The sequence below is a fragment of the Castor canadensis genome, chromosome 1 (assembly GCF_047511655.1).
Source record: "Castor canadensis chromosome 1, mCasCan1.hap1v2, whole genome shotgun sequence".
Classification (NCBI taxonomy): domain Eukaryota; kingdom Metazoa; phylum Chordata; class Mammalia; order Rodentia; family Castoridae; genus Castor; species Castor canadensis.
Genome location: NC_133386.1, coordinates 187,420,603 through 187,434,758, shown reverse-complemented (window position 1 = coordinate 187,434,758; position 14,156 = coordinate 187,420,603). Strand labels below are relative to the sequence as shown.

The window sequence follows — 14,156 nt, the reverse complement described above, 5'->3', positions numbered from 1 at the left end:
TTTGAACTAGCTACTGATCTTGAGTTTGTGTAGTTATTTTTAATTGAAATACTAATACATAGCTACAGGATCACTGTATCTTGATAGACAATACAGGTGTGCTATGGGCTCTCTCCTTGCCCATCTCCTCCCACCCAGATCCATTGTCTTTTTACTCTCTCTTGTTTTGTATCCTTGAAGTTACATACCCCATAGTACAGCTTCTTTGATATTTGATTTAAAACTGATTTTGGACAATGGGAGGAACCATGAAGAGGTAAGGAATGGAGGAGAGAGGAATTGCTTTGTTTCTTTCTTATTCACTTCTTTTTTCAACATGAACACACTACAGTGATGCTATCCATCTATGAAGGACTCATTTTGGATATTTCTTCTTGAAGAAGTAGGCAAGGGATTTTCTGACTCCAACTCTCACTGGGTTCTGGCAAAAGGAGCTACTGCTCTTGTTTCCTCAAGCCTTTTGTTTTCTGCCATTAACCTCTGCAATTACATTATCACATTAGATTTTTTCACCCATTTGAATAAACCAAATAGATTGAATGACAGTTACAGAATGTCACAATAAAAAGTATAGGAAAGGTGTTGTGCGTGCATGTGTTTCAATTGTATCAGGATGTTTGGTCACCATGACTGAAGCATTTTTACTCTTTGCATAGCTATGGCAAAAGGTATATCAGTGTTTCATGTTTCTCTATTCTCATCTCAGAAAAAACAAAAACAAATAAAAAGTCTAATTATTATATTACCTGGTTCCTTAGGTCAATACGTAATGATGTATTACATGAACATATGAACTCTAGATTTCCATTAATGAGAAGCTTTGAACTTAGAATAGTCAATGATTTAAATCATCTCATAGTTGATTTTTCACTTTAGGCAATTTCTGTTCATTTATATTGTAATCTTCTTCCCTTTAAGTGACTTATGAGGCCTCCTGTTAGTGTGAAACAGAAACTTAAATCTGCATCCATTACCTGGTGCTAATTTTTGGCCTCTAATCTACCTCCAGGCTACTATTTTCCCTGCTGTCATCCACCATGACAAGTGCATCTCAAAATCATTTCTGATTCCTGGCCAGACATAACTTACAAGATTCCTGGATGACACAGCGGTACCTTGGTCCTCACAGGGATTATGGTCTCCTTTAGATTGCCCCTTATACGTGTTCAGAACTGACCCAGGAAGTCCACTGTGTAGTATGTAAATTCATAGTAAAGCACATCACATTCAGGAATTCTTGGCTACTGTCATACTCTCATATAAAATTTGGAAATACGAATATTTATGCAAATTTTTAAAATATAATTCTATCCATGGCACATGGAAACAAAAGAAGGTATGGGACATCCACTCAAGCCCAAGTAGAAACTTTTCAAGTAACATAAGTGCAAACATACCAAGAAGTTGACCCAGGGGTAAGTCATAGGGCAGGAAGATTGGGTCAGTTTGTCACTGAGTGATCGTCAATATCCTTAAAACATCTTTTTCTCTTTCTTCCCCATTCAATAGTATACCCATGCTGAAGGTTCGGTCTTTCAGGCTTTATTTCCTCTCTGTCATAATCTTCATTTTTTTATGTTAAGCAATAATGGTGAATGAACTTCAGGAAAAGATTAAGTCATATGAAATATACAATGCTATTTTATCTTTTATTATTGCTCATAATACTATTATGACTCTAACACAAAAATACCAGGACTTTATTTCAAAGCCCAGGCTGACTTCAATGCTGTGATCCTCCTGTCTCTGCCAGCCACGTTCCAGGGATTTTGTGTGTGTGGCATTATACACAGCTATCGTGATTCCCTCTAAAGATTGAATTTATAATGTTCCTCCAGACTTGGAAAGCTAGGAAGAATAAAGTCTTTAATATGCAAAAGCATGACCCTAAAACATTGGCAGAAAATAAAGGAGACATCTTTACAAAGGAAAATGACTATTTACACAATACATCCAAAGTAAAACTGTAAGGAAATCAATAAATCCAACCTTCATTTTGCTCAGTTGTACAGTCCCGGCCCACTGATCATGAGTTCCTTCATTCCAATTCCACCATTACATCTATGTACAAATATAAATCTATAGGAAAACATAAATATTTTATAAATACGCTGAATACATGTAAAATAAGAAAAAAATTACCTTTAAGAAAGAATTCAAGAATGAATAAAAAGAAACATTATAATTTTAAAATAGACAAATCAAAGGTTGTGGATATGTTATAAATGAATTTGAATGGGAAGTAGACAAATGAAAGCATTTCACTGCAGTGAACTTTACACACATAAATAACTATACATTAAAATGGCTAAAACAGCTGATGGACTCTATTTAAAAAGGACAGACAATTGTAATCAAAGAGAGGAGGAGAAAAACCATATTGATAAGAAGGAAATTGTGTTAACAATCACAAAATTCTTTGAAGGGAAATATTTGACATTTCCACACTCCTAATATATTCCAATAGATCATTTGAAAGATATATCTTAGAGTAATAATCTGATATATACCCCTCAATTTTTAGCTAACATAAAATTTGAATGAACTTTTAGAAGTTCACCCATTATGGTTGAAAGTTTTTGCAAGATAATTTGGAGGTTAATAAGCACAATACGAATGTTTTGAATTACAGTGACCATAGCGTTTGGAAAGTCCATCTTCTATAACATTGTATCAGTGTGAGTACCATGGATGGAATCACCTGTTTCACATTGCTTTTATCCAGCAGTAGCAATGCTGATGGTCTACTGTTCTAATTTCTATGCTTTTTTACAATAAAATTTACAGATACAGCACTGTAAACTCTTACCACTGAGCACAAATTATAAGTGCTATGTGTGAATTATGAAAGGCAAAAAAGTGATCAATGAGAGAAAGTGATTAACAAATTTAAAATGCTCATTAATTTGTCCAATAATAAGGATATTTTACATATCTCTGACCATATACACCTTAATCAACAGTTACTTTTGGGTAACTGTCCTTATTGTCCTTTTAACATCTTTATTCCTCAGGCTGTAGATGAAAGGGTTTAACATAGGACTCACAAAGATATAAAAAACGGCAACAATTTTTCCCTGTTCTACAGATGTCTCAGAAGGAGGCCTCAGGTACATGCAGAACAGTGTCCTATAAAAGATGGTGACAGCCGTCAGGTGGGACCTACAGGTAGAGAAGGCCTTGCGCCGCCCCTCAGCAGAGCGCATGCGCAGAATGGTGATGAAGATGAAGACGTAGAAGAGAATGATGGTGAGAGAACAGGTGAGGTTGGATCCAGCCACCACAAACATGGCTGTTTCTTTGACATAGGTGTCAGAGCAAGCAAGGACCATGAGAGGCGGGTCTGCACAATAAAAGTGATTGATCTCATTAGGTCCACAGAAGGACAAACGAAGCATCAAGATGGTCTGTACAAGGCCATTTGCAAATCCATAACTATAAGGAACAGCAACAAGAGAGATGCAAGCACATCTGGACATTTTGCTACTGTATAACAGAGGCTTGCAGATGGCCATGCAGCGGTCATAAGCCAGCACGGTGAGCATGTAATAGTCTGTGATACCCAGGGAAATGAAAAAGTTGAATTGTATGAAGCACCCAATGAAGGAAATAGTTTTTCTTTTGGATAAGAAATTCACCAGCATCTGAGGAGTGACCGTGGTAGCATAGCAGAGATCCACAAAAGCGAGATGACTGAGAACGAAGTACATTGGAGTGTGAAGCTTTGAGTCACTTCTGATTAAGAGAATCACGCTCACATTGTCAATTACAGTGATCAGGTAGATGACTAGTAACACCACAAAGAGTATAGGTTGCAATTCTGCTCGAGCTGTCAGTCCCAGGAAAATAAACTCAGTTCCCCCATTGTGTTATGTGGCATATAGAAATGGCTTAGGAAGCATAAGGTTAAGATTTTAAACATATAAATTAATATGTACTCATATATATATGTATGTATGTATATATATATATATATATACATATATATATATATACATATATATATATACATGGACACATGTATAGGCAATCATATTTTACATGGTTTTGTACCAGCCTTTCTTATTAGAATAATGTTTATTTTTTGCATATTTTCACCATGTTTGTTCATTTACATTTTCCTTGAACATCTGGGCAGAATTCACAGAGCTGACTGAACTGGGGAAGTAAAGCAGAGGTATGGTGTACATTCCTAAAGACCTCGTATCTTTTTATCTGCCCCTCTGAACCCAAGATGACTGTCCAGCTGTTCTCTCATTCTGAAGTGTATGTTCATTTTCCTCACTCTAGTACATGACAGGGAGTCCCTATTCCAATAAACCTTTCTTAACTTTTAAGAATCAGCTCAGGATCTTTTTTATTTTGTACATTTTTACCAAGGTGGACAAACATTTGTTTTAGTGGAAACAAAAGTAAATCTTAACTATTTCTATATATACAAAAAATACATATGCATGTGTGTGCATTTACATGATACATGTATGTACAAAGGACATTAAACGATATGCATATGCATATAGGTATACACATACACTTATATTGATGGTGTTAAAACATAATATATCAAAGTTTCTGGTGCTGTGATGGGACAAAATTTTAAAAGTCAATAAACAAAACCAAATGATTTGCTGTTTCACTATCTCATTCTAACACTTGCAAAATTTTTTTAAATGATCTAGCATAAATTCAATGTAGGCTTCTTAAATCATAAAATATATATTCTTTTTAATGGTGGTGATACAATATTAATATCAATTTTATAACTGAGACAGTGTATAAGACTTCATGCCAAATGGTACAGTGGCACATACCTTTAATCTATGCTACTTAGGGGAAAGAGACAGGAGACAGTAAACTTGAGACCTGCTTGGGCAAACTGAGGCACACCCTATCTAAAAAACAAATAAATAAATAAATGAAATAATAATAGGGCAGGGAAAAATGACAACTAGATTTCTTGAATAGCATGCATGAGATCCTGGGTTCAAAACCAGCCTCACAAAAAAGAAGACAAGATGTGCCCCATCCAACATTTGGAATGACCAAAAATGGACTTGGAGACCAGGATGAAAAATTGGCATCTTCTTTCAATATAGTGTACCTGATTATGATTATGTTATAGTGCCTCTTTTCCAATGACTACCTATCACAGATAGAAGCAGGTCACTTTGAAAAGCAAGTTATAAGCGGGTTACACACACACACAGGAAATTAATGCGAGTCAACTCCCTGTATAGCTATCCTTATCTCAACCAGCAAAAACACTTGTTCCTTCCTATTATGGCTTATACGCTCTCTTCAACAAAATTAGAGATAAGGGCAAAATAGTTCCTGCCAGGTATTGAGGGGGTGGGGGGGGGAAGAGAAGGGGCAGGGTGGGTGGTAAGGGAGGGGGTGGGGGCAGTGGGGAGAAATGACCCCAGCCTTGTATGCACATATGAATAATAAAACAATAAAAAAAAAGAAAAGCAAGTTATAAATCTGTCATCCAAGGTATCTTGTTCATTGTGTTATCCCATTCTGCACATGAGGAGTTTAGACTTGTTACCTATGATAATAAGATGCAAGACAAGCTGGTACCAGTGGCTCACACCTGTAATCATAGCTACTGAGGAGGCAAAGATCAGGCGGTCTGTGGTTTGAAGCCAGCCACAGGCAAATAGTTGTTAAGTCCCTAACTTGAAAATACCTAGTATAAAATGGGAATGGTAGAGTGGCTCGACTGGTAGACTGTCTGCCTAGCAAGCATGAGGCCCCAAGTTCAAGCCCAGTACCACAAAAAAAAAAGAAGAAAAATGAGTCACCAAACTCAATCAAATCCTATTTTATGGTTTTTTTTTAAGCTCATGAGGTCCGAATTGAATTTAATCATACTATTACCAAATAAGCTAATACTCTTGCTGTTAGAATGGTATTTTTAATGGTTTTATTTATTTAAATATTAATTAAGATTCAGAACAACCAATTTGAGTTGTAATACACATGGGCATGAAAGCAACATTGGGAATCTTTCTGTATACCTGTCCTTATCTCAAGCTCACAAAACTGCTATGACTTTCTTATTATCTCTTATGTTTTCTCTTCAACAAAATGGGAAAAGAAGGCAGAACAGGTTCTGCCTGGAAGTGAGGGGGTGGGGGAAGGGGGAAGCAGGGGACAGAGGAAGAGATGACACAAAGAATGTATGCACATATGAGTAAATGAATAAAAAATTTTAAAGGATTCAAAATAATCCATATTGCCCTCCATTTTTCACTGTAGGGAATGAGCTAATATAGTAATGAGCATTCTAGGTACATTAATCAGTGCTTTATGTCAATAGCTTTCCTTTTAAGAATAAAAAACACAACATCCTACAGAGGTTAAGCCAGAAAATTCTGAAGGAATTAAATCAGTGAAAATCTAAAATATTTCTGGTATGTAGTGAACGCTTAAAACACTTAGCCTCTGTATTATGGTGAAAGATGCAGGTCTAATAAGCAACAAGATTCTGAGTCAAAAGCATCAGCCTCTTAGATACAAGGACTGTAGCCAGTCTGTGGTTATAGAAGCACACATGCTGTAGATAGATGCTTCCTCACTGGAAGCAGCCTACAGTATTGATGGAATTAATGTCCCTATTGGTCCAGTTCCCTTCCCATTATATAAATAACTCTAGTGTATATTTATTCATGAGTATTGTACTCTGAGAACAATAGTAGCATTCTAATAGAGACATCTGCTCACTTATCAGATTAGGTTCATACCAATTTCTTTTATTAGTTAAAATGTCTATTTCTGAATTTCAAAATTTAAAATAACTATGGTTAATTCTACCTGAAATAGGACAGTGATTTCACAATGACAGCATCAATATAAAGAACCTGAAGAGTTTATAACAGAATGATCTCATAGAACCCAAATCCCTATGGTTCAATTATTTCTTGCAGAAAGTAGTAACATTACGAACAACTACTATTTTCCTATTGTAAAAATGCTTAATTAACTAAGAACGTGAGTCTAGTCTGCTCTTAACTGTTTTTAAGGACTCAAATCCCCAAAGAATTATGAAGCAATGGGACTTATTATTTACGGTAGGTTATGCTGAAAGTCACATTTTTTAAAATTGGGAATTGTTTACAAGCTATAAAATAAAATAGTGCATGGTAGAGAGAAAAATTTTTGGAGCCTGTAAAATATTGAAAAATCAATTGTTGCCTTAACTAGTTATTTACTGATTGATGATTGCACACTTTTATTTTTAATGGAAACAATAATTCATAGCTATAGTAATATTGTGTTTCTCTAGATAATATGGGGTGCTGGGGATTCACCCTTTGCTACTAATGGGCATCATGACATTTTCATAATGGATACATTGTATGTCAATCACATTCACTCCATTACCCTATCTCATACCCTGCATGTTTGTGCAGGTGCCCTTCAAATACTTTGTCTTCTACATTCATGTGTTTCCTTCTAAATCTACATTCCACATATTAGAGAAAATGTCATTTATTTCTGAGTCTGGATTATTTTGCTTAATCTAATCTACACTTTTATCAATTTTCATGCAAATAGCATAATTTCATTCTTCATTATGACTAAATCATACTCTAATATGTATATATAGCACAATCACTTAATTCATTTATGTGTTGATGGGTACCTCGGACGATTCCAGGCCTTGGCTATTGTGACTTGTGCCTCAATAAACATAGGTATACAGTTATCTCTATCATATAATGACTATGATTCTTTTGGGTATATGGCCAGGGATAATATAGCATGGTACATAGTATTTCTACTTTTGTTTTTTTTTTTTTTGAGGAACATCTATGTAGATTTTTAGAATGGATTAAAAAATGAATGGATTAATTTACATTCCCACAGAAAGTATAATGGTTCCATTTCCTTTTTGTCTTGCATTCTCTCCAGCATTTGTTTTTATTTATTTTCTTGATGATAGCCACTCTGACTAGGGTGAATGTAATTTCATGTGGTTTTGATTTTCATTTCTATTTCACTTAACAATGTTGAACATTTTTTCATGTATTTATTAGCTATTGATACTAATATTTATATTGATTTGAGAACTGTCCATTCAATTCATTTGCCCATTTGTCAGTTGGTGCTTAATATTTTGAGTTATTTATATATTCTGCATTTTAATTCTATGTCATATGTACAGCTGGTAAATATTTTATACCATTCTGTAGACTCTTCTCTCTGCTGATTATTTTGTTTTGTTTTTGTTCTGCACAAGCTTTATAATTTGACATAATTATATTCATCAATTCTTGCTATTATTTCCTGATTTTCTGAACAATTGGATACTATTCAAAAATTCATGACATATATGTGTGTGTGTGTGTGTGTGTGTGTATATATCTAGTAGTGTTTGCAGTTTCAAAGTTTCAAGTCTTACATTAAGATCCTTGATCAATTTTAAATATATTTTTGTACAGGTTGAGAGATGAAGGTCTCATTTCAGCCTTCTACATGCATCCATCCAGTTATCTCATCACCAAATTTTGAAGAGGCTTTTTGCCAACATAGATTTTTGGCACCTTCTTGAGAATCAGGTACCAATAGCTGCATGAGTTCATTTAAGTATCCCATATTCTATTGCATTAGTCTATGCTGGTTTTGAGTCAGTGCCATGATATTTTTGTTATTATGACTCTGTAGCATAGTTTAACCTCAGGAGTTGTGATAACTCCTGGATTGCTCTTTTTTGCTCAGGGTTGTTTTGGACCATTGGCATTTATTGTGCTTCCACATGAATTTTAAAGCTATCATTTTCTATTTTTTTGAAGTATGTCATTGAAATTTTGATGGAGATTGGATTGAATCTATAAATCTCTGTCAGTAATATAGCTATTTTCTCAGTATTTTTTGGCCAACTAAAGGAGAATAATGGAGGGGTGAATTCAACTAAGATATATTATAAGAACTTTTGTAAATGTCACAGTGCGTATCCAGCACAACAATAATAAACAATTTCATTCTTCATATAATTTTATTTATAAAGTTCTTTCATCTTCTTTGTTATGTTTATTCCTAGTGTTTTTTTTGTTGTTGTTTGTGGCTATTGTAAATAGGATTGTTTCCTGATTTCTGTCTCAGCATGTTTATTATTGAAATATAAAAAAAGTTTGTGATTTTTGTATGTTGACTTTGCATCTTAGTACTTTACTGTAAATGTTCAGCTGACCTAATAGGTTTCTGGTGGGGTGTTTAGGTAGGGTCTTTAAATGTTTAAGTGTATAGAGTGCTGTAATTATTTATCATATCACCTACAATGTTGACTTTTCCTTTCTTATATGCAAATTTCTTAATGGAAGCAATGCTAGGAATCTGTCTGTATAGCTATCCTTATCTCAAACTAGCAAAAATGCCGTGTTTTTCTTATTATTGCTTTTGTCTTTTCTTCAACAAAATTGAAGAAGAGGGCACCCAAAACATGAAAGCGTTTGATGTCCCTACTCCAGAGGATGTAATACAGAAACCTTAACGTGAGAAGGGGATCAGGAACCAGTGTAAAGATCAGTTAGAGATGAATCAACATGGGTTGTAATACACGTGCACACGAAAGCAGTGCTAGGAATATTTCTGTATAGCTATCTTTAACCCAACTAGCAAAAAAGCTTTGTCTTCCTTATTATGCTTATGTCTTTTCTTCAACAAAATTAGAGATAAGGGTAAAACAGGTTCTGCCTGGAAGTTGGTGGGGGAGAGGGTGGAGGAGGGGGGCAGGGGGGAGAAATGATCCAATGTATGCACATGTGAATAAATGAATAATTAAAAAAAAAGAGGGCAAAACAGGTTCTGCCTGGAAGTGAGGGAGTTGAGGGGGAGGGTGGGGCAAGGGAGAGAAATGGTCTAAATAATGTATGCACATATGAATAAATGAATAAATAAACCAAAAAATACTTGAAAATTGAATTCAGTAATACATTAAAAAGATCACACACCATAATCACTTTGGTTTTATTTCAAGGATGCAGAGATGTTTGCTACATATGCAAATCAACACACATTAAATCAGGCAAATATATTACATAATAGCTCAATAGATTCAAAAATAATATTTTTGAAAATTCAACATCCCTTCATGATTAAAAACCCTCAAATAGCTAGGAATAATTGGAACATACCTCAACTGAGTAAAGGCTATTTATAATAAACATATAGACAGCATTATACTAAACAAGGAAAACCTGAAATCATTTCCTCTAAAAATATGAGCAAGATGTATATGTCCTCTCTATATATGTATACTCTTACTCAATATAGTGTCTGAATTATTAGTCAGTGCAAAAGAGTCTATCCATTATAAATGTTCAGTACACTAATGGCTTATACCTAAAAATCCTCATGAGATGACAGTAGATGTCCCCCTAATAGAATTGCAGATCTGTGCACTAATTTAAGCAAAATGGACTAGGGCCATGGCTCAAGCAGTTAGAGTCCTTGCCTAGAAAACACAAGGCCCTTGATTCAATCCCCAGTACTACAAAGGAATAAAAAGACTTTGACATAAACATATTTAAACTAACTGTGAATCATGTGAAACTCAGTTTCCTAAATAGCTTTAATCCTGGCAAATGAGCATAAAACAGCAATTATCTTTGTTTTGCATTTAAAATCTTTTTTAATATTATGTACACAAAATGAGAAGTAGTCTATAAATTGTCTATTATGCTTTGCTCTTCCACAGAATTCCTAGCTAGTTGAACTGATATGTGGTGAAATTAGATTTTAAATGCTGCTTTTCATAGTGAATATGCTACAAAAACTAATAGCATCCAATTTAAGTTTAGGAAAAGTCAAGATGCAATGTCATCTACCTGAACAATGTGTAGTGTTTACAGTGCTAAAGTTGACAATAAAAAATTAATTGTAAGGTCATCAGCAGTAGTTGAATTACTGTAAAATTTGTGAGCAAATTGAAATTCAAAGAGTTTACTAATTCAAATTCAAAGCACTATAATAGGCTGGGGTCACTCAAGTGATAGAGTATCTGTCTAGCATGAGAAAAGCATTGAATTTAAATTTCAGTACCATAAAAAGTAGATGCTACAATGGGCACAATTTACCCCTTTAAGTTAGGAAATGTGATTACTTTTATGGAGGTGAGGAGATTGAGATAGTGTCTTATTATCAAACTTGCTATGTAGTCCAGGCTGGCATCAAATTAGAGATCCTCCTGCCTCTGGCTCCTGAGTGTGAAAATGACAGGTGTGCACTAGGACACCAGGCAGGAAAAAAAATTCTTAACCAAACATAAAAACATAATTAATTCTAGCTAATATTTTTAATGAAGACTTAAGAATAATTTACTTTATGGTAATTATAAGATTAGAATTTTTATTCATTTGAATGAACCAAGTAGACAGAGAGGCATTTCCAGAATGATACGATAAAGAATATAGGCAAGGTTGTGGGTTTCTTTTTTTTCCAAGTATTTCAGGATTTTTGCCCACCATGGCTCATACTTTTGTTACTCATTGCATGTTTATGGCAAAAGGTTTATCACTGTTTTGGATGTTTCTCCTTTCATTTTAGAGGAAATTACAAAGAACAAATAACTTTAATTCTGTTCCATTGGTTTTCATATATATTTTTGTGCCGGTACCATTCAATTTTTAATGCTATGACTCTGTAGTGTAGTTTGAAGTCAGGTGTTGTTTTATTGTTTTTTTTTTTTTAATGTTGTGCTGGGTGAGGTACATTGTGGTATTTACAAAAGTCCTTACAATGTATTAAATATATTATACTTAAATTTACCCTGTCCACTTCTCTCCTTTCACCCTCCCCAATTCCTGAATAGTTTCAACAGGTATCATTTTTGCATTTACATACATGTGTACACAGTATTTGCACCATATTCACTCTCCTACTCCCTTTCCCTCCCAACTTACCCCTCCTACTGGTACCGAGCCTCTCCCCCTGTCCCCACAGGACCTGTTCCACACTCCTGTTCTTTGATTTTTTTGTAAGAGAAAAAATTTTAAAAATTAGAAAGAAATGAAATTTTTGCTTGTTTAAGATAAAGATAGCTGCACAGGGAGAATCCTTGTGACATTTCCATGTCTGTATGTACTATTACCCCAATTGGCTCATCTCCTCTATTTTTTTTCATTCTACTTTAGTCCCTATCTTATGGTGGTTTCCACTGGTTTAAAAATTCTTTATTCATTCTTATATAGAGAGTACATCAACCATATTCACCTTCTTAGTTTCCTTCTTTTATTGGGTATTGTGTTTGGTTCTGGTTTTGTTTTCCATTATTTGGACGTGTTTATTATACATGGGGTATTCATGATGACAATTCGGAATAGCCTTACATTGTACATTTGTTGGATTGCCCCAACCATCTCCACCCCATCTCCTGCAAAACACTCCCTGACTCACTTAAAGCAATTGCAAGATGTTTAATTGTTCTATTTCATATATGTATATATGTATATAAGAAGCCCATTAACCATATTCCTTCACTTTCAACTCCTCCATTCACCCTCTCCCCTCCCACAAGTACCCCACACACTGTAGCTGTTTTACAGTCCTGTCTTCCACTATTAATTCTAAAGTCAAAGTTCAAAGGAGTTTCCAAAGTATCTCTGCTGTATATACTTTAGTTTGGTCAGTTCAACCCTTTCCATTACTCTCCCTTACCACTTCTTCCACTTCTCATTATTCAACAGTTTTCAATGCATATCATTGTAACATATACCTGCACAGATGTAATGCATTTCAATATTTTTGACTTTCTATTATTATACTTTCCTTTCCATTCTCCAAGTTTCACAGAGTAGTTCAACTGTTACTAACACATTCTCTATAAAGGTTTGTATATGTTGATCTTTTGAATCTATCGTCCACATATAAGAGAAAACATGAGGCCTTTGTCTTTCTGAGCCTGGTTAACTTCACTTAATATAATGTCCTCCAATTGCATTCATTTATCTTCAGACCACATGGTTTCATTCTTCTTTATGGCTGAATAAAACTCATATATATATGTCTCTTTATATAAAATCATATGGCAGTTCTGTTTTTAGATTTTTAAGGAATCTCTACACTGCTTTCCATAATGATTGCACTAATTTACATTCCCACCAGCAGTGTATAGTATATGGATTCCTGTTTTGTTGCATTTGTCATTGTTTTTCTTGATGATAACCATTATAACTCTGGTGACAAGCAATTCTTAGTTTAGTTTTAATTGCAATTCTTTTACAGCCAGGAAATTTGAGCACATCTTCATGTATTTACTTGTCCTTCTTCCTTTTAAAATTACCTATTCAATTCATGTGCCCATTTCTCCACTGGATTGTTGAATCTTTGGGGGTTGAGTTTTTTGCATTCCCCACTGATTCTGAATATTACTTCCTTATCCAATGAACACCTGTCAGATCTTCTCCCATTCTGTGGGGAGTCTCCGGAGGCTAATGATTGCTTCTTTTGTTGTGCTGAATCTTTTTAGTTTGATGCAGTCTATCTCTTAGGTGCTGAGCCATTGGAGCTGTATTTAAGAAGTCATTGCCTATGCAATATTGCCAGTGTCCCAGTGTATTTCCTACTGTTCCAGTTGTTTCCAAGTTTCTGGCATTATATTAAAACTTTGATCCACTTTGAGTTGATATTTGTACAGAGTGAGAGACATGGATCTAGTTTCTGTTTTCTGCATGCAGATATCCAGTTTTACCAGCAACATTTATTGAAGAGGTTGTCTTTTCTCCATCATATGTTTGGGCACTTTTGTCAACAACAGGTGGGCATAGTTGTGTGAATTCATACCTGGGTCTTGTGTTCCATGGTCTTCATGTCTGTTTTTGTGCCAATACCATGCTGTTTTTATTGCTATGGCTCTGTAGTATGGTTTGAAGTTGGGCATTATAATACCTACACCATTGCTCTTTTTGCTCAGTGTTGTCTTGGTTATTCAAGGTCTTTATGTTCCAGATGAACTTCAGGGTTGAATTTTCAATCTCTGTGATGAGTATCACTGGATTTTGATGGGGATTGGATTGAACATGTAGATCGATTTTGCTAACATAGCCATTTTCACAATATTGATTCTACCAATCCACAAGCATGGGTGAGTTTTCCTTCTTCTGTAGTCTTCTTTGATTTCTTTCTTCAATGGTTTATAGTGTTCATTGTAGAGG

The 14,156-nt window shown here is 34.7% G+C and overlaps 1 protein-coding gene across 1 annotated transcript; it reads right to left on the bottom strand.

The window, feature by feature from the left end:
• Window positions 1-2,963: 2,963 nt before the first annotated feature.
• On the bottom strand, window positions 2,964-13,812 carry LOC141414793 (olfactory receptor 5M5-like). The gene is made up of 2 exons (XM_074049552.1): window positions 13,786-13,812; window positions 2,964-3,851 (listed from the first exon to the last, which is right to left on the bottom strand). The coding sequence occupies exons 1-2, from the start codon at window positions 13,810-13,812 to the stop codon at window positions 2,964-2,966; spliced, it is 915 nt and encodes a 304-aa protein (XP_073905653.1).
• Window positions 13,813-14,156: the final 344 nt, after the last annotated feature.